The 19362-nt window shown below is 43.2% G+C and overlaps 1 protein-coding gene across 3 annotated transcripts in view; it reads left to right on the top strand.

Moving 5' to 3' along the window:
• Positions 1-18700, top strand: part of rbms3 (RNA binding motif, single stranded interacting protein) — a 382296-nt gene extending 363596 nt beyond the window's left edge. For all 3 annotated transcript variants that reach the window (XM_049601753.1, XM_049601755.1, XM_049601754.1), the window contains 3 exons: positions 4577-4666; positions 8102-8226; positions 10077-18700. In XM_049601753.1, the coding sequence (XP_049457710.1) occupies positions 4577-4666; positions 8102-8226; positions 10077-10080 (219 nt within the window). In that variant the 3' untranslated portion in view covers positions 10081-18700. The remainder of the gene's footprint in view (positions 1-4576; positions 4667-8101; positions 8227-10076) is intronic.
• Positions 18701-19362: the final 662 nt, after the last annotated feature.

Genomic DNA, 19362 nt, shown 5'->3' with positions numbered 1-19362 from the left:
GCTCATCCAGCCATATTTATATAGGAACATAGGAAACTTTTCAAGAGTTCAAATTTTGCACAAACGTCCACTTAGACTCAAGAATGAACTGACTGAATTTTGGTGGTCACAGGTCAAGGTCACTGTCCATCCTATTCTCATGAACGCTGGAGGAAATGTCCTCAAATTTGGTATTAAAGCTATAGTTGGTAATGTTGGAGAGCTAGCAAGATTTGAAAACGGCACCTCCTCTAAGCTCCACCCCCTCCTCCCCCTCCCATCAGTGCTCCGTCCAAAGCCATGGCCCCACACAAACTTGAACGCGCATCCTGCAGTAGGAGTCAGCAGGGCAGAGGAGAGCCGAGTAAAATAATAAATTCCCCCAAAGCAAACAAATAATTACCTGTCTAACAGAAAGACAACAACCTCTGCATCACTTTTCAGGCCCTTCAGCTCCCTCAGTTGTCTCCACCATTCAAAAGCTGCACCGATGTTGATGTCTGGTTTGTCCTCTCACTTTATCCAAAGCCTTTTTCGTCGCAGCCTTTTCTGCCTCCGACTTTCTTTTCTCAGCCTGTTTAGCGGGGCGAGCCGTTGTTCAGCAAACTCCTGCTAACTCGGTATTTCTGCTGAGGAGTGTGCTGAATATTTCCGGCAACGGTGACACGTGATGAGTGCACACAGGGAGGAGGGAGGGAGGGACAGAGGGGGGCTCGGGCAGGACGAGACATGAAGGCATGTGATTGGTTCTTTCCATTCGCACCGAATGGCAGGGATTGGTCAGAGTTTTTACAGGCCTGCAGCTGCCACAGAGGTCGGATTTTTTTCATTCCTCTTTCTGAACACATTATGTATTGACTACTCTTAGGATGGAAATCCAGTATAACAAGAAGTGTTTCTGAACAGGATTACCAACTATAGCTTTAATGTCTAGTTGAACTCAAGACTGAACTTCATCAAAGGTCAAGGTCACTGTGACCTCACAAAACATGTTTTGGGACGTAATTCAAGAATTCCTGCACAGATTATGACAAAAATACACACAAATGTCTAATAGGATATAATGATGAAGTGATTCATATCCAAAAGGGCAAAGGTCAGCTTCACTGTGACATCATAACATTCTGCAAAAACACTTTTCAGGCCAATACTCAACGCCATAACTGAGGAACAGAAGGGGAGGCATTTGGTCAGATACGGAATTGGTGAATCAGTTAGATCTTCTGTGTGTGAAGCATCCAGGTTTTACCTTTTTATTAAATTCCTTCAAAGTCTTTACTACATAAATTATTTAAGTCTGGATGGATATGGATGTGAACTGTAACTGCAGCTCGCCTGGTTGGCAAAAGCACACAACCACAAGGTGGTAATTGTAGTTCTTGTGTAATATAAAGGCACCACAGCTTGCACTTTGTCGAGCATCTCTGTGTTGTATAAAATGCCTATAAATGAATTATGAACCTGGAGATCAGTGGAATAATTTAAAACTATCATCAGGACTGTGTAATGCCACCCACTTGAGCATGAGACAAAAACAAAACAGGGGACCCACTCTTTTCTCTATAGTGCCACTAGGGGTCAAAAACTCCACCTAGAACCTTAGAATTATATAGTGTAAAAGCCTGCTGATAATCATGTGTTTAAGGAAGTGATTAAAAGGATGACACTGATTTTGCCCATATAAAATTATTCCTGCAGGTGGGTGTTAGCAAAGTCTGGGGGCCAAGATGGAGGGCTTTTCACTGTGAAGTGGTACAGCACTGTGATTCACAGCCGCAGATGTGCAGCTCCAATAGTTCCCATTGTGTTGGAGTCCCACAGCTAAGATCAATAGTCATCAGAGCCCATCCCCACGCTGTTCTGCCATTAATAACCTACACTGAGTGGCTGGATGCTCTTGCCTTGACCAACTGTTATCCTCCACCTTGCAGACAATGCGACAGAACAGCATGTCAACGCAGAGGGAGTAGATAGATGTGGAGGCTGAGTGACAGACACAGAGGTGGATGATTTATGTGAGCGTTTACACATGCTAACGTGCTGTGCTACATTCCACCAGTGCCAGAAGGACAATTTCTGGAGAAATTCTTGTGGATGTGGAAAACTGAAAGTAGAAAGTAAGCTGCCCTTTCATCATTGTACCCATCAAACATAAATTGCACTGTCTTATTGGATGCAGTGGTACCAGAGTGGTACCGTCTATTGTATGGCACGTCTATTTTTTTTTCGTCCCGGCATTGCTGCATTGCGGTCTGACTTTATACTGTAGTTATAGTTGTATGTCATGGAGAGTGATGGTGGAGAAGAGACTTAAGGAGTCTACTCACACCAGCCTCGTTAAGGAACTATTCAGGCCTCCCGTTCATCAAACATACGCACACGCCATCTGCTCCCGTCGCAGGTGTGTGTGTGTGCATGTGCATAGATATGTGTGCCTGTGTGTGTGTGTGTGGCTGTGAGAGTGAAACACCATTTATTGCCAATTAGGGATGTTTTATATTGCCCAAACCTGTCCCCTGACTATGGACAGGGAAGTATTAAAAGAGTTGAAATTGGACAAAAATCATCTTTATCGCCATAGCAACCCAATTCACAGTAGCCGTGCTTGACATCCCCCTGACTTGCCACAGCAGCGACTGCAGAAATATGCCCCGCTCAATCTGCCACATTAAATAGGTTAACTAATGGTTATGGTAGGAGGAAAAAATCTTATCTTATTAAATTTTCTTGTTAAATCTCATTTAAATTCCTTTTGCCGTCCTGCAGAGAAATATAACATTTCAAATGGACATCCTCCCTTTGACAGGGAGATTTTGATATTGCTAATTATCTCCTGCTTCCCTTCATTTGCTTTCAAGCAGCCCTCACAGGTGAGTTGACTGAATAAGTTAATGGGAAGGAGAGGCGAGGAGCAAAAGTCCTGAAGAAAATTGGTATGCATGGTTTCGATTCGCCGGGGAGAAGGTCACTTCAACAACCTGATAGGGCCTTTTAGACAATAGCAGGTTGGGAGAGAGGGAGAGAGCGAGAGGGGGGAGAGAGCGAGTGACAGGAAGGTGAGAGGGAAGAAGGGATGACACAGAGAGGTAATGTGGTAATGTGTCAGGAAGTCTGGATGTGCCGCCTCGCCCGGTCCTGAGTGTGACAGCCCTGAAGGTGTGATAACCTTAAATTCACACGCACATGCCCACACAGTCGCGCTCACATACGAACGCACACTAACATCCATCCCAGGGCATCCTCCTGGCCATGTGTAGTGACGGTAGGGGAGTTAATCACCCATGTCCATGGCCTTTAGCTGCTCTCATTAGCGGTGAGCGGTGGAGCCGTACCCGATCCATTAGCAACGCTGCCGGTAATGACACTTCACCAGCACCGCCGGGCCCGCGGCCAAGAAAGGCTCCGCAGCCCGGCACAGCCCCTCCATTACTGCTTCCTACTGCATACTGCCGCCACGCTTTTTAGCACTGGCAGGGGGACTGAGAGGCGAAGGAAAAAAATAAGACAGAAAGAAAGGGATTGTACTTCCCTTTTTTTTCTTTCTCTTGGTCCGGAAAAGCAGCAGGAAGACAAGGAGAGGCGGAGAGGCAGCCTGGTGGCTTTTATCTGGGATCACATCCGTTGGCGCTGTACTGCAGCATTATCGTTCCAAGCCTCTTTGTCTTTGTCTGTCTCTCTCTCTCTCTCTCTCTCTCTCTCTCTCTCTCTCTCTCTCTTTCACTCACACACACACACACACACACACACACACGCATGTATGTTCCCAGCACACAGCTGCACACAACAAACTCATACACCCACATGCACAGTTGGACACACAAACAGTGATAAGTCATCTTTTATGCACAGGCATGTGCTAATTAAAAAGAAGCACACACACTGGCAAATCTGGCTGACACTGACTTGTGTGTTCATCACCACCAGCACCACCACACACACACACATGCATTCACAGAAAAAAAAAAAAAACCCTTACACAAAGTGCCGTGTCTTCATTCATATTGCATGTAAAAGCCCTGTGGCTGTCATGTAACTGAACTTGTGTCACGTCTGTAAAATGGCCATCAAGGAGTGAGCTAGCATTCGGTTAAAAGCCAGGGCAGGCATGTCTAAAGGAATATAGGCCACAGGCAACAGACCTCCCCCCCCCCCCCTCTCTCTCCTCTCTCTCTCACTCTTCCTTCATTTTCTTCCAACTTTCCTTTTTTTTTTTTCTTTATCTTTTTCATTTTTTATCTTCTCCTTAGCTGTGGCCCGGTGCATTTGCTCGCCTGTGAAGTTGAACAACTGGACATCTCTTCCTCCTCCTTCTTGTCTGTCTACCTCACACACTCTTCTGCTCTGCTCTGTTGAGAGTGCACACATATTCTTTTAGCGCCCTCCAAAGGATGCTGAGGGCACAGCACGCTCACATTCCCATTGGATTCGGGTGATAATTGCAGTGAATGAGCCTGTCAGGGAATTGTGATATCAGTGTTTTGTCCCATTTTTGACTGGGATTTTTTATGTCACAAATGTGTGTTACATGTAACATCTGTGTATTGTCATGTGTTTAGCAGGAGTTTTGATACACGTTTGTCTTTTGTTTGTGTTTCAGTACATGACTGCTGCAGCTGCCGCGGCGCCTATGCAAGGGACCTACATTCCCCAGTACACTCCTGTGCCTCCAACAGCCGTCCCTGTCGAAGTAAGACTCGCACGCATGCACACGGTTTTTAGTAATAATTAGGGGTGCACTGATTGTGAAATTCTGGGCCGATACCCATGATTTGTTGTTGTTTATTTTGTTTTTAGTATTATTTATTCCCATTTTTTGGGAGCCAGGGAAATGAAGAAATCTCACTTATAGCAAAATTACTGTTAACTGTTTTTAAGTCCTTCATCACACTATCTTTGAACAAGCAAAAATGAAATCATACACATTTATGAAACAACTTATAATCTAACCTTGCACATAAATAATTACTGCTATAAACGCTTAATTACTATATGTAATATGTGATCATTTCCATTTTAATATCTATTTTGTATTGCTATGGAAACATCAATAAATTTCCCCGTCAAGTTTCTCCCCAAAAACTACATTTTACAATATAACACTTGAACACATCATGACAACGTTATAATTTACCTTCGCAAAATACAAATTTCTTACTGAATAGAGTTTGAACGCACCATAATGTAACTCTATGTAACCTGGTTAGCCACCGGCTGCTACCAGTTAACGTTAAATCGCTCTCGTCTGGATCTGTTGTTCACAGTGTAGCCTAATCAAGGAAATAGGGTTTTTCCTCTGACACATCGATAGTCAGTGTACTGCTTCCTTGTGTCCTGACGATAAGATTTCTGTTCATCCCAAACATATTTCCTATTGATGATGGGATGGCATTAGTTTGGAGCCCTGCTTTTTAGCCTGCGCAAAATTGATGTGACACAACGAAAGAACATCAGCCACTGCCGTTGGTGAATGTCATCTTATTTGTGATGGTAGTCAACAAGGTGAAAATCGGCCGATACCGATGTTCTACCAATAAATTGGTGCATCCCTAGAAATAATCAAATATCTGCTGATGTTTTTTCCAGATGAAGGACATCATTACTCCTGACAGCCCACTCACTTTCACCTACCATCCCTCTCTTTGCCATTTCTAAACCTGCTCACCACATCAGCAGACCAAAACAGTCATTAAATAGACAGATTACATTTGAAGCACGCTGTAAATTGCTCGTATTCTCTCTGAACAAATGGCCTCGCACCAGCAGCAAATAACAAGGGTGAAAACTGCAAGCAAAGCAAGATGAGTCAGAAGTTTTATAGTATTTGGGAAAGACATTTGAAGTGCAGCACAGACTTTGTCACTTCTTCGGCGGCTGTCTGAGCTCCTGGCAGGTTCGGGCGGTCCAGCCTGAGAAATGATGAACGTGGGGAGCAGGCGGGCAGGCAGGCCCGGCGAGGAGAGCGGGACGGCTGTCTGGCGGCTGACAGTGCGGTCGTATTCAGATGGACTATCAGTCGTGTATCAGATGACAGGAGCTGAAGTGAGACACAGTGCCGGCGGTGCTGTCTCTCTCTCTCCCTCCACAGCCGGTCCGGGCTGGTAGGTAGCTGGAACACACACATCCGTCAGCCACGGAGGTCTGGTTAGCCCACCAGCCACGGACAATGACAGTTTCTCCTGACAGACCCATTAGTCGCCCCTCCCCCTCTTTTATACCCCCCCCCCCCCCTTCAATGCTCCCCCTCCTCTGAAAGTTCCTTGTGAAGGAGTGGGACAGAGGAGAGAAATGTAGTTGTATTGTAGCCCATGGCGCCTCTTACCTATTTCATCCCCACCAACGTCCTCTCAATGCCAGCGTCAGCAGCGGGGTGTATATCACTGCATCAGCCAGTGTCTGGAGGGCTGATGTATGGACAGGACGCAGTATCCTTGAGAGCTTGTTAAAGGTGATGGAGATGACTCAATGATGGGGGCGATCTGTATTGCTAGACACATAAAAAGGCTAAGAGGCTGTTGTGATGAATTCAGTGCACATGGTCATCTTTAAAGACTTTTCTTTACCTCAAACATAAATGTAAAAGTCTGCAAGCACTTCAGCACATTTTGTACTAAAGACCTTTTTATTGACTCTAAAACACTAATCCCTAAATCCCAATATTCATATTCAGTATTCAACATAATAAGCTTTCTGCTTAAGCAGTTTAAAGGTCTAGTGTGTAGGATTTAGTGGCACCTAGTGGTGAGGTTCCAAATTGCAACCAATTTAAACATCTCTAATGTGCCAGGTATGTAGAAGCGGCAGAGGTGTGTTTGATTTGTCCGTCCTGGGCTAATGTAGAAACAACATGGCAGACTCTGTGGAAGCATGGATGTATTAAGATAACTGGATACAGCATTGGAGGCGGGACCCCTACCATGTGAAAGGTGCTCAGTGGGGCATGAAGCCAAAAACGTTAGACTGCTGTGTATGAAATTATCTGGATGACCAGCACTGCTTCTGCATCATTGGTCCCATAGAGCAGGTGCACTAGTGACTTCCGTGGCCAAGCTGGCTACGTCCAGTTTAGCACTCGGCTAACTTGAATGGGCATAAAATGATTCAACTGTGCAGCTCTTTTAGACTTTCAAAATGCTATCACACCAAATGGATCAAATTCTGATGGTGAAGTGAATTTTGCGTGGCTTGTGACGCCCAGAAAAATGTATCCACTGATAAACAGACGTCTCTTTCACAATGTAAGTCTATGGGAAAAAGTCTGGGCCTAATGGCATCACGTAAGGGACTCTGAAATTGTTAATCCACTGTTTGCCCATTACAAAAATTGGTTTTAAAGCCTGGCATACTTCCTGTGGGGCTTGTGTGGAAGACGACTGGCTCCATATATAGCTATAAACAGCTGACTCAAAGGTACAAATACACAGTTCTTAGCTACAGGTGATTATAAACTAACATAAACATAATCATGAATATTGTATATTTCATCTCTGCCAATACTGTATTCCTCTAAATCCTGCTGGATCTTTAATATTTGTATAGAAGACAAATATTCTTTGTATTTTTCTGTAGCACACTTGAGTTAAATGTCATGGCCGCACCTTTACTGTCCATAAATGTAAAAATTCTTGGCGCCCCCGCCATTATTTTATATGCATTTCTGACAGATGGTATGTTGGCATCCTTGGTTGGAAAGGTTTAATATTTGAAATGAAGTTCTGTGTGTGAGAGAGTTGCTTGTCTATGCTTGATGGACCTGTCAGTCTGAGAAGTTAATAATCACAACTTTATTGGTTTTCTTTTATGTCATGTCAGAACAGTTTTGTTTATTATGTTATGTATTATTGTATATTATTTTCAAAGCCCCAAATTATAAGTTTGTCTGAATCTGTACAGTTAGACACTTGATTCGGGTAAGAAAAAGCTCCTTTAACAACAGAGGACACTCCCCTCTCCCAGGACAGAAGGACAGAGGACACGTACTGTATGTACAGAGCAAACAGAAGTAGTAGAAGCAGAGGTTTTACTTAATTCAGTCACATACTTTTCAGCAGTAAGTGCCAAGCGTTGCAGAGAGAAGCTTGTTAAAGTTCAGAGCTGACACATTTCCTCCCCTCTGTGTCCCCAGGGAGTGGTGACGGACGCCTCCCCCCAGACAGTGGCTCCCTCGTCACAGGAGGTGGCTGGCCAGCAGCAACAGATCCAGGTGGACAGTGCTGCCGACCACGTTCCTGCTTACTCATACCAGTCCAAGTAAGTCAAACAGTGAAGCAGGACAGTTGCTGTTAATCATTTAAACATGCCGTTCTCTCTCTTCAGGATAATTTTTATTATTAATCTTATTTTTTGATATTTTTCACATTATTTTTATTGTCACGTATTTTTTAAACTCTTAAGTGTAAGCGTGGGTTGTGGGCAATATGAAAGTTTGTGATGAAATATAAATTTGTCACCAGAGATTTTGCCATACCTTTAATATCTCTGTGTGTATTAGGTCATGTTACAAATCAATGAGCAGGTCAGCTTTAAGGTCATATTAAAGCCTGGGAAGGACATGGGGGGAAAAAACAATCAAAGGTTGAATAATAAATAAAGACGGGCTTTTGCGAGATCTCGCAATAGTTTTTCAGGTCAGTTTGGGTCATTTCCACACCATGGAAACAACCATAACAGTGGACTGCACAAACCTGTGGGCGAGGTTCATAGGATTTTATTCTGACATTGGCCCCAAATATAAAGACAGTAAATCAGTGTTTAGCAGTAAGCACAGTTTTCACACAATATAAAGAGCAAAGGGACACTATCATCCCAAAGTGTAATCTGACCTGGCTGCACTACTGTTTTTCCAACCTGCGTCAGATGAAACCACGCCCACTTCCATGTAACAAAACCTTGATGGCTGCTTTCCCATGGAAACCACAGTCATGACAGTCCCGCGAAATATGATAGCTATAGTAGCTTGGAAAATAGCAATGTAGGGCACAGATTTTAAATAACTTATTGTTTAGCAGACTACAAACCCCTGCTAGAAGACTACTAAGAGTACTCAGTGGCTGTAGCAACTTGAATTCAGTCAGCGTAAACCCCAGTACCAGGGTAACAGCAGCAACAGAAAGTTTGCTGATCCGATAGGCAGTCGGGGCCTTCGGGGATCAGCAAACTTTATATGTGCGACCGACCTGCAGTGACCCCAGGGCTGATTCGTGTTGCTACAGCCACTAACTGAGCTAACATTCATTCTCCTCCAAACAAAGTGGTCTCCCAGTGGCAGGGCATGAGGCGGAGAGACCATGGAGTATGCTAGTTCGTTGAAAGCGTGCCTACTGCCAAGCACTAATTTAATGTCTTTATATTTGAGGCCAGTCTCAATATTAATTCTATGAACCTCTGTGGGTGTGCGCTCCATTGTTGGTTGCTTCCATTTACCTTTTTATTTACTTATTTATATATTAATTGTGTTCATTTACTTATTTATTTCAACCCGGAAAACTTTCTCATAAAGTTCTGGGGCATCTCATATCTTTTCCCCTCCATGTTCCATCTCAGGTTATGTAAAATAAATTTTGTCAGGTATTTGTTATTCATATTATCCTCTCCCAATATGCTCTGTTTATGTATTTCATTTTGTGGTCTAAAACGTAAATTCTGACACAAACAGGTTTTTCACTCCTTCGAACTTGTACAGATGAGCTTCCTGTCTGTGAATTATTTGATGAACTGTAGGGATATTGGCATACAAAATATTTAGATTTATTTTAGGATGTTTTGGACTTAAGCGGTCAAATTTCTGCAAGCTATTTGTCTTTGTGTGAAGGAGCACAATACGAAATGTGAATCTAAATAAAATGAGACTCAACGGTGGAATTATGAATGACTCAAATCATTCCTGGCTGCTGATGTCAGTTGCTCGTCATTTTGGCAGCTCTTTTTGTTTTCCTGACCTCATCAGAAATGTTTAACGTTCTTCATTTTGCCTCAGTCTTGTGACCGGGCTGTCAGCTGTCAGCTCTATTGCTTTTCGGTTTGTAATATTGTGCTTTGATTACAATGGCACCCCCCCTCTTTCTCTTTCTCTCTCTCTCTGTTTTCTCCTCTTTCATCAGATAGCAACGGCCTGAGCGAATGTTCCTGTGACAGCGTTGCCTTGAGACAGAAGGTGGCTGCACTGTGAATGTGAGGAAAAGAGAAAAGAAAGAGATTGCTTCCAGATTGCCCAGGCACCAAAAAAGAGACACTTTTTTCATTTCCTACCTGGCCTACGAGAAAAAAAGAAAAAGAAAAAAAACAACAACGCAAGAAGGAGGCAAAGAGTGCTGAGGAAGGGGATGAGAAAATTGCTGGGCACAGTGCAAAGAAGTGAAATTGTTTAGTCTGGGAACCTGCCTGAAGGGCTGGGCTGAAGCTTGAAAAGTTTCTCAAAGAAAATTCTCAACCAATTAAAAAAAAAAAAAAAAAAGAAAAAAACAAACAAAAAGAAAATGACAAAAAAAAGGTTGAATGCGCAGGTAGGTGATGAAGTTTATTTTGTAATTAGAAAAGGGGAGTCAAGTTTGAGATACACACAGAGATTGTCTTCCTCAGATATTAAGCTACAATTTCTTTCACTCTTTTTTATGTTCTAGTGTTAAATTTTAGTTTTCTAGATATATTCAAAAACAAAGTGTTTTTTTCTTTCTTGAATCTTCATGGCCTTAATTTGAAGGGCGGCAGAAACTTTTTACAGAGTTAAAGTCTGACGTCAGGTTAGGAAAAAAAAATAACAAACGAAATCAGTCTCTTGGACCACACAGAGGGTACAAGACACTGGCTGAGTTGTTCTAAAGAGGAAAAAAGAATCTATCACATAAGCTGTACAGATTTAATAGAGAAGAGCTTTTTTTCTTTTCTTCATTAGAAGAAAACTTTGATAATTATTATGTCAGAGGTAACTAAGTGTCAGAAGAAAACAAAATGTCTGTTGGGGTAAAAGACTTGTGGGTGGGGAGAAGAAGCTTTGAAGAGATTTTTCACAATGAGGAAAAAAAAAGAAAACATTAAGAAAACATGCTGCATTGTGGATGCAGTCTGTTGCAAATGCTGAACTTGTTTTTTATTATCATAATTATTATTTTACATGGCAAAGTTGCTGTCGATGACATTAGTGCTTTTTATCTGCCACATTTTACCTTTTTTATGAGCTTTAAGATGTTTTTAGCCCGCTTTGCTTGTCACACTGCGAAAAGAAAAAAAAAAAGAAGAAAGAAAAAAACTGATAAAATGAACAAAAAAATTATGGAAAAAATTATGGCAGTGAAATAAAAACAGTAGATTCAGTAGGAGCTTAACGGTTTAAACCAATCAGTGCAAAAGCAATAGAAGAAATTGTTGACAATTTCTGTAGTTCTTTCCTAGTTGTGGATCAAATGCAGCCCATGGATGGCCATTTTTATACCAAAGATGAAGAGACACTCTGAACCAGAGTTTTGTTTTTGTTTTTTGTTTTCTTTTCCTTTTCATTTTTCAGTTTGATTTTGTTGTTGTTGATGTTGTTGTTGTTGATGATGTTAATGTTGATATTGTTGTTGTTGATGTTGCTGTTGTCGTTGTTTTTTTATTTGACCTTGATGGCCGGACCAGTCCTTACTATCCTTCTTAGCATCTTTTTCACCGGGTTTAAGCTAGTTTTCCACGGTTGTCCAAGCTGTCACACACACACACACACACACACCACACACAAACACACACACACAGATACATATCTCAACATGCATACACTTACTGTACAAACTCTCACACACACACACACACACACACACATCAAACAGTATTTAAAGTGTGATGCAACCAGTGGCAGTCCTACCAAAAGTCCTTTATCTTCACCTCCTCTTCTTCTTGTCTTTTGGTTTCATTATATATGTCTCATTACGATGCTTTCACACACCGTGGGTGCATTCCACCTCTCTATCTCTCAGATCCTGCAGGGAAAACTTTAGGAAACAGATTGGGGAATGTTGCTTGCTATGCTCCGTGGTTGTCGACACACTGCTTCCAGCTTTGTCCCCTTAGTGATTTCTGTCTCTTTATCTCTTCAAGTCAACCATAACTAACTCAAACATTTCTCAACATACTGAGCTTCAGTGTTGAACTGGGAACCTCGCTGCTGCTGCTGCTGCTGCTGCTGCTGCTGCTGTTTGACCTCCTGTTACCCTCTGTCATGTATCACCAAACATAGGTCACTTTTTTGAGTATTTACCCACCCTGAATACCAGTTGAGTGGTGTTTGCTGCATTTTGTACATCAGGTGAGTTGTTAGGCCCAAGAAGTGTACAAATCAAAGCTTTTAGCAATGATTGCATAAACTTTATGGCACTCAGCGGTACTGACTTATCGCATTTGGCAGCCAAAGCATAATAAAACAACCTTGAAGAAGTTACTGAAATGCTTAAAAGAATGATTGAACTTTTTTGGGATATATGCTTGTTCACTTTCCTCCTGAGAGTTAGATCAGAGGATTGACTTCACTCTCTCTTCTATGAAGTTAACGGCAGCTGGTTACTTAGCTTAGCACAAACATCGGAAATAGGGGGAAACAGCTAGCCTGGCTCTGTCCGAAGGTAATTAAATCCACCTACCAGCATGTCTAAAGCTCACTAACTAAAACAAGGTTACAAAGTCCTTCACAGGACACGGATGCAGAAAAATAAGAAGCATACAGCTTTACACAGAAAGGACGCATAAACAAATACAGAAGATGCAAATAAATTACAGGGGAAGATTGCTAGAGATGGGTTTTTCGAAGTATTCAAAGCAGTTTATGGACTCATCTGATCTAAAAGAGGGGGAGAGAGTTCTAGAAGGACATGATTAATATGTCATATCTTGTTTTTTAATCTATACAAAAAACTGAGAGTAAAAACGCCACCTTGTGGTGTTACAGGGGTTCACATGCCAGATTATTTCTTGGCCAAAGGCAGTAATTTACCGGTGTCTTGTCGTCATCGTGAGCGTAAAGACCTCGACACACCAAACCGCAATCAAAGAACTAGTACTGACGAAAGCCGACTTTTGCATTACCTCATGTTCAGCCAAAAAGTTGCACTTGAACACAACACAAAGACAACAGCCACCAGCCCACTAGCATGTATGTTCTGTGCCTGCATGTGAGGAAATAACTTTCCATATATGCAGGTGGAGGTAGTCTGTATTCATCATTTAAAAAGGGTAACCAGCCTGACAGATTCAAGATGCTAGTTAGCCAGTTAGCACCTTAACAACACAACCCGATGTTTAAAGAACAAAGCATATCTACCTTTGTTTCATTTGTTTAAAAACAAACATTTACAAACTGTTTCTGCTAAAGAGCATATAGTAATGGCTAAAACACTTAATCTTACCTCATAAACAAGTTTGTTTCAACCTCATTCCCTTTTTACCTTAGTTACCTATTTGCTTTACTAACTTCTGTTTCTCTTTTTGTGCAATGAGCTGAACTGCCAATCAACATGCTGAATTTGCCGAAATAAAGCCTACAAGGGCAGACTAGTGCCAACGGAGCATGACACACCATCACCAAAAGTAGGGCAACAGATGCTCACCCACAACCCGCCACAGACCGATGGCTGACCGTCTGCCGTGTGTCAGGGCCCTAATATTGAACCAGCAAGGAATTACTGTGAAGTAATGTGGCACAATTCCTTTAATACACATCTGAACAGAGGCAAGACTTGTTTGCATTGTAAGACTACCATCACTCTGTGACACTAACAAGGCCAGGAAGAAGTGTGCTTAAAGGCCAGTAGAGGACAGTCTGTGTTGAACGTTCCCTTGATCATTTGCCCAACACAAGCGGTGGAGGTCAGCACACCTGCGGGAACTAACTAGGCTCCTCACCAGCCATAACAAGATGTTGATGGCAGTTCCTTCCCCTGCCCCACCTCTGAGTGTCAGCTACACCCCTGGTTGTCCCAATTTGTTGCACAAACAACCCTGTCACATCTTATCCGGTCTTTCCATCCCAGAGCTGTGTCGGGTTTTCAATGATTTCATCTCAGAGGATTGTCCCCAGAAGAAATTGCCTGTGGGACAGCAGCCATTTCTGCCCCCATTACAGCAGACTTTGTGTGTCAGGAGCGCTGTGTGTCTGCTCTGTTCGCCCATGCTTGCCCGCTCTGCCCCACTGTGGGGCTACGGCGCTAAAAAGACCCCGTTTTTTTCTCTGCTTCACTGGCACCATTAATGTGCCATGGCCAAGCCAGGCTCCTTTTGCTCTCATTTTCCCTCATTCACTCCCTCTTTTCTCCCCCTTCTCTCTCGCGCTCTCTCTGAGGTTTCTTCTCTTTATTGGATGGTGCACAAGCAGAACCACAAACCAATTTCAGTCACTCTCGCAATGAGGCTTGACGGGCCCAATTTGTCTCCCTCCGGGGCAATAGGATCCACTCCAGTGTCCCTCAAAAGACCCCTTTCTTCCAGACAGAGAGGGAGCTTTTTGTTTGGTGACAATTGCAATTGAGCTCTTGCAGTTCATGTGACTCATTCAAATCTAAGTCCAGCGGTGCGCTTTGGGGCCATGATGGCGTGTTGTGCACATTACAGGCAAGCTACGTCATCGTGCGTGGCAGTGTTTGTAACTATTAATCAAATTGTACATCGAGTGCCTTTTTACGAAGCTTCCAAATGATTCCAAAAAAAAAGCACATGGAAGAGCTTGCTTGATTCAGTTGTGCTAAAGAAATGCTACACAATATCAAAGCTACTCTATGGTGCTAAAGAGGAAGCGTTCTCAGGCTTGTGCCTTCATTGTGTTCACTGATCTCTGTGACAAGCCGGCCACTGTTGATCATTTGGCCATCAGCTCTCTCCTAACAGGCCACCTGTCCACTTGACGACACTCAAAAGAAACGGGCACACAGGTTCCTGAGGTGAACTGCACCTTTAAAAGCCATACGTACATTTTCTTTTTCCTCAGTGTGTATTAATACCTGCTGTTTATTCTTATCTTCCATCTACCAACGGAGGTCAAAAGCCAAATGTGTCGTTCTAACCGTCTCTCAATGACCGTTCAGCTGTTTATTGTACAATCAAATCAGCACCTGCCCTTCTCCTTTCATCTCATCTGCCACTCAACATCTGCTTGTACTCTCCTCCAGGCTGTGATCTGCTCTTATCTTCCCATAAACAAGCCGCATTACAGTCTTTAACGGCTAACAACTGACAAACGTTGGATTTTAGAGCTCCCTGGACTTCCCCCATGCCGCTTATCTGTTCGTCATTGTCACATCAACTCGCTATGTTCCATCCCTGAGTCATTTTAAGTGTGAACAGAGCTGCTAAACTACAACTTTACCAGTTTTAAGCTAGTATGTGTGTGTCAGTGTGCGTGCGTGAAGAGTTCTTCTACTCGACAGTACAACTTCTAGCGAGGTTGTGAATCCAGCGTAGCTATAGCCGAGTTCTCTAGACTTTTACAGCTGCTGTTTTATAGAGTAGAGGAGACATTTTTGAAGCTTAATAGGACTCATAATGCAGGAGATGCACATCGGAAAGCAGAGCGTCCCACAAATGGCCTGAGATTCAATAGTAATGGCATTATGGGAAATAGGATTACAAATAGCCAAGAGATTATGGGAAAAAATGCACAACAAAGAATATCAGCTCTGTTTTGCTAATGGAGATTCAAGACAGAAAAAAGAGATGTTAAGGCAGGAGTTTGCATTTGGTGTGCGCTACCAATATTTCACAGAGATCTGAAAGAACCAACTGAACAAACAGAAAATGGCTTTTTCTTAATAGCACAATGGCATAATGTATCTTTTTAGAATACCAATACCTTTGCGGAAGTGTACAGAAGGCATGTCTGCAATTTTAAGGAGGCTGTAGCAGAAACGCTCTGCTCCCAGTCAGCCCATGTGTCAGCACAAACCAGGAGCCAGCTATATCAGGAGAGAAAGAGTGTGTGTGGGAAAGAAAGAGAGAGGGATCATTAGCTCCTGTTGCCGGGCAGAAGTGATCATAGCCTAGAGTTTCTCCGTCTTCATGCAGCAGTATGTCCTTTGTACAGGACTCCAGGAGGTGACCTTGCCTGACCCATCACTAATTAGCAACACTCTTTCTCTCCCATCACACAAAGACATACTCTTTCACTCCTTTTCTACCCAGTTGATCTTCATTTTCCACCTCTGCCATACCTTACCACCACTTTCCATCCATCCATCTGCATTAGCTGCATTCTCTCCTTCCCCCTCTTCAAGTCCACGTGAGCATACCCTTCAGACTCCAATCTGCTGCTCTCTTGAGGTATTAGGATCTCAAGTACTCTCATGCCCCTTTTCCACCAACATGGAACAGGTTCCGATCCGGTTCCCGCACCTAACTTTGAATCAGTCTGAACATGTCGACCAAAAATAAATTGGTTTGGAGCCCAAAATGTTGGTTCTCAGCTAGAACCAGAGAATGACAGGTTTTTCTTGAAGTGCAAACGGTGACAACATCAATGGGCATGTCTCATTCTACAGATTGGAAAGAAAGAAAGGGCAACAACGGAGAAGTCAAGTGCGAAATTGTTGGGGAATAGAGAGCATGCAGTGGTCTCATTAACCATTGGTTCATGCTTGTTTTTTTGTTATTTTTTTGCTAAAAACAAATATCTGTAATAACAGATGTGCAGTGTGCAATGCCCTCTGTTGATGACACATCCTTGGTGACAATGATTCTGCTCAAACTGGTGGAAAAGCACGCTAGTTGCTAGATGGCACCAATGTTCCAAGAATCCTGAACAGGACCAGTTCAAGAACCAGAGCTAATTTGGTGGGAAAGGGGTACTAGTGAAGATTGGCCTGAGATCCAGCAGCCCGTATCATCAAATCTGCAACATCCTGGTCTCCTCAGGTGTCAGTTCTTTAAGGCAAGGTGCTTACTTCACTGCGTTCTCAATCCGTCCATAACTAACCTTTGTCACTGTCACAGGAGTGAACTCATTAGATGTATCACATGTCATACTCAGTTGTCACAAGTCCTTTGATGACATTCTTGATTAGAATGGTGCCACTCAAAAAAAGGGGGGAAAGAGTGGGCTGGTTTGCTAGATTCGAAACCAGTTCAAGAACCAGAGCGAATTTGGTGGAAAAGGGGTATTCGCGAAGATTGGCTAGAGATCCAAGGGCTTGTTTCACCAAATGCATCATGAAAGCTGCGATTTGAATCATGACATCATGTCCTTTATTAATTCTGACACATTTTACTAAGAATTTGTGAAACGTGGCGCTGACACCAGTTGCAATCCATGTCCAGGTGCTGCTCCAGAATGACTACTGTGAAACAGGCTCATGAATTATAGGCCAAGTTGCCACCATCACATTCATTAGTTTCTGTTAGCAGGGACAGCAGGTTGGAGGTGTCCTTGTTGGGATGTCGTTCATTTTGTTGAGTAAACCTGGGCCCTACTGGTGCTCTGTTTGACTACTTAAGTGTCAGGATGTTACTGTTTGCTGCCATAGTGCCAAACTGTGAAAGCAAAGTTTATGCAATCACATATTACGCATTTTAAGTGTCACAATGCAGTAAATCTCACTCATCTGGTGCCCTGAGGAAGTGAAATCAGATGCTCAAAATTGTTTTCCAACTTCTGTTCGATACAGGAAAAGGAAGAATTCTGTACATTAAGAGCAATGCGGGGAAATGCAACCTTCCGTTTCCCGTCAGTCTTCTGTGGATAACTCCCACACTCTCTACAAGGTAAATCTGATCTCCTGTGAGCTTATACCTTCTCTGAAATACCTGATAAACACAAATCTTGAGACTTTACCCTCATCCTGGTCTTATCTGGTGTCAGTTTTTCAAGGTGAGGTGCTTTCTTCACTGTGTTTATTTTTTAAAAAACAGTCTCCTCAATCCGTCCCTAACTCACCGTTTCTCACTATCACTGCCACCATACTTAAATCTGACATGATCCCCAAAGTAATGTATGCAGTGTGGCTTCCGCACTGTCACAGGGGTCAACTCATTAGATCTATCACATCTCATACCCACTTGTCGCGAGGTTTCCCGTGAACCGAGTTGTAGCCATTCCACGTTGATTCTCGTGTGTTAGGAAAACAGCAGTTCAGAGTTACTCTCACAGCCTGTCTCCCACTGAGTGTAAAAGAGAACCGTGGCTCAATAACTCATCACAGACCAGCACATACACACTCACACACTCTCCGCACACATAATGCAGTGGGAAAATCCCCCCCCCCCTCCCCACCCACCCAAGAGCGAGGCCCTGTGCTTTTTAATTGATGCTTCGGTCCACCTTTGATGAGAGCTATCGATTGGCCACACAACCCCAGGAGCGCAGCCAGCCAGCCAGCACAGCCCCTCGTGGAGTTCAAACAGCTCCCTGAGAAATACAAAATCCAACAATCACTAGGAAATGGCCAACCAAATTGTTTAGAGATAGCCTGCACAGAAAGTGCGTTGGGCGTGGGAATCGTTTACCAGATTAAAAGAGGAACTATTTATTAGGACAGCAGAGCGGTTTTTAATTTTTTTTTTTTCTCTTTTTGTTGTTTTCGTTAGTTTTTCACTTTTCTTGGTTTCAGCGCCGAGGAGGACATGGTCACGCCTCGCACACGCTGCTCAGTGTGTGTGATCTTTGAGAAACTATCTGTACATCTGTGGATGTTAGGATTTGACTTGGGTTTTATGAGTTGTTTTTTTTCTCTCTCTGATGAAGCTTTCAATAAAAAAACATTGTGAAAAAAAGCAACAAGGAGCGCTGTTATCTTTTAATCTGCATCGCAAATGATCGAGCTACACCGCAGCTAGCTGTTTTCCTGTCCTCGAGCCGTTATTATGGAAACATTTATTATGCAGCAAGCGTCCTCCGAGGAACACGGGCACACACACACAGAACACACCATCTTACCCGTAGCCTATTATCTATATGACTAAATTGCAGTGGGAAGCAAGAGGAAGCCCTATTATTATCATGCAGCCTGATAGCACCTGCTGCGCGTTGACCTTGGGCCCTCACATCCTCTCATAATTACAGCCTTCGCAAATGGAGCTAATACCTCTCAATGGGATTTCCCCCATCACAGCTCACACACACTTGATTGGGCGTAAAGTGGTCATAATCAAAGATGGAGGAGCCTGCTGGAGGAGGAAGTGGATCGATGGCAATCAATCTTCCTCTTCACTCTCATTTAGTCCCAATCAATTGCTGTCCTTGTCACCTCCTAGGGACGCCTGCACTGTCAATACCATGGCTGTACAGTAGCCAAGTTTTCACTGCGTGAGACGTCTCTGCAAGATCAAGGCAACAAGGCCGGCACTCCAAGACAAAGGACATCTTAATAGAGAACAATCGACTGGTGGGATCGGACTGAGTGTGTGCGCCGTGCACTCAAATGTGCATGATTGGGCCGCCAG

Source organism: Epinephelus fuscoguttatus, linkage group LG17, assembly GCF_011397635.1.
Source record: "Epinephelus fuscoguttatus linkage group LG17, E.fuscoguttatus.final_Chr_v1".
Lineage (NCBI taxonomy): Eukaryota > Metazoa > Chordata > Actinopteri > Perciformes > Serranidae > Epinephelus > Epinephelus fuscoguttatus.
Note: the sequence above shows the minus strand (reverse complement) of the source record. Positions and strands in the feature narration are given on the sequence as shown.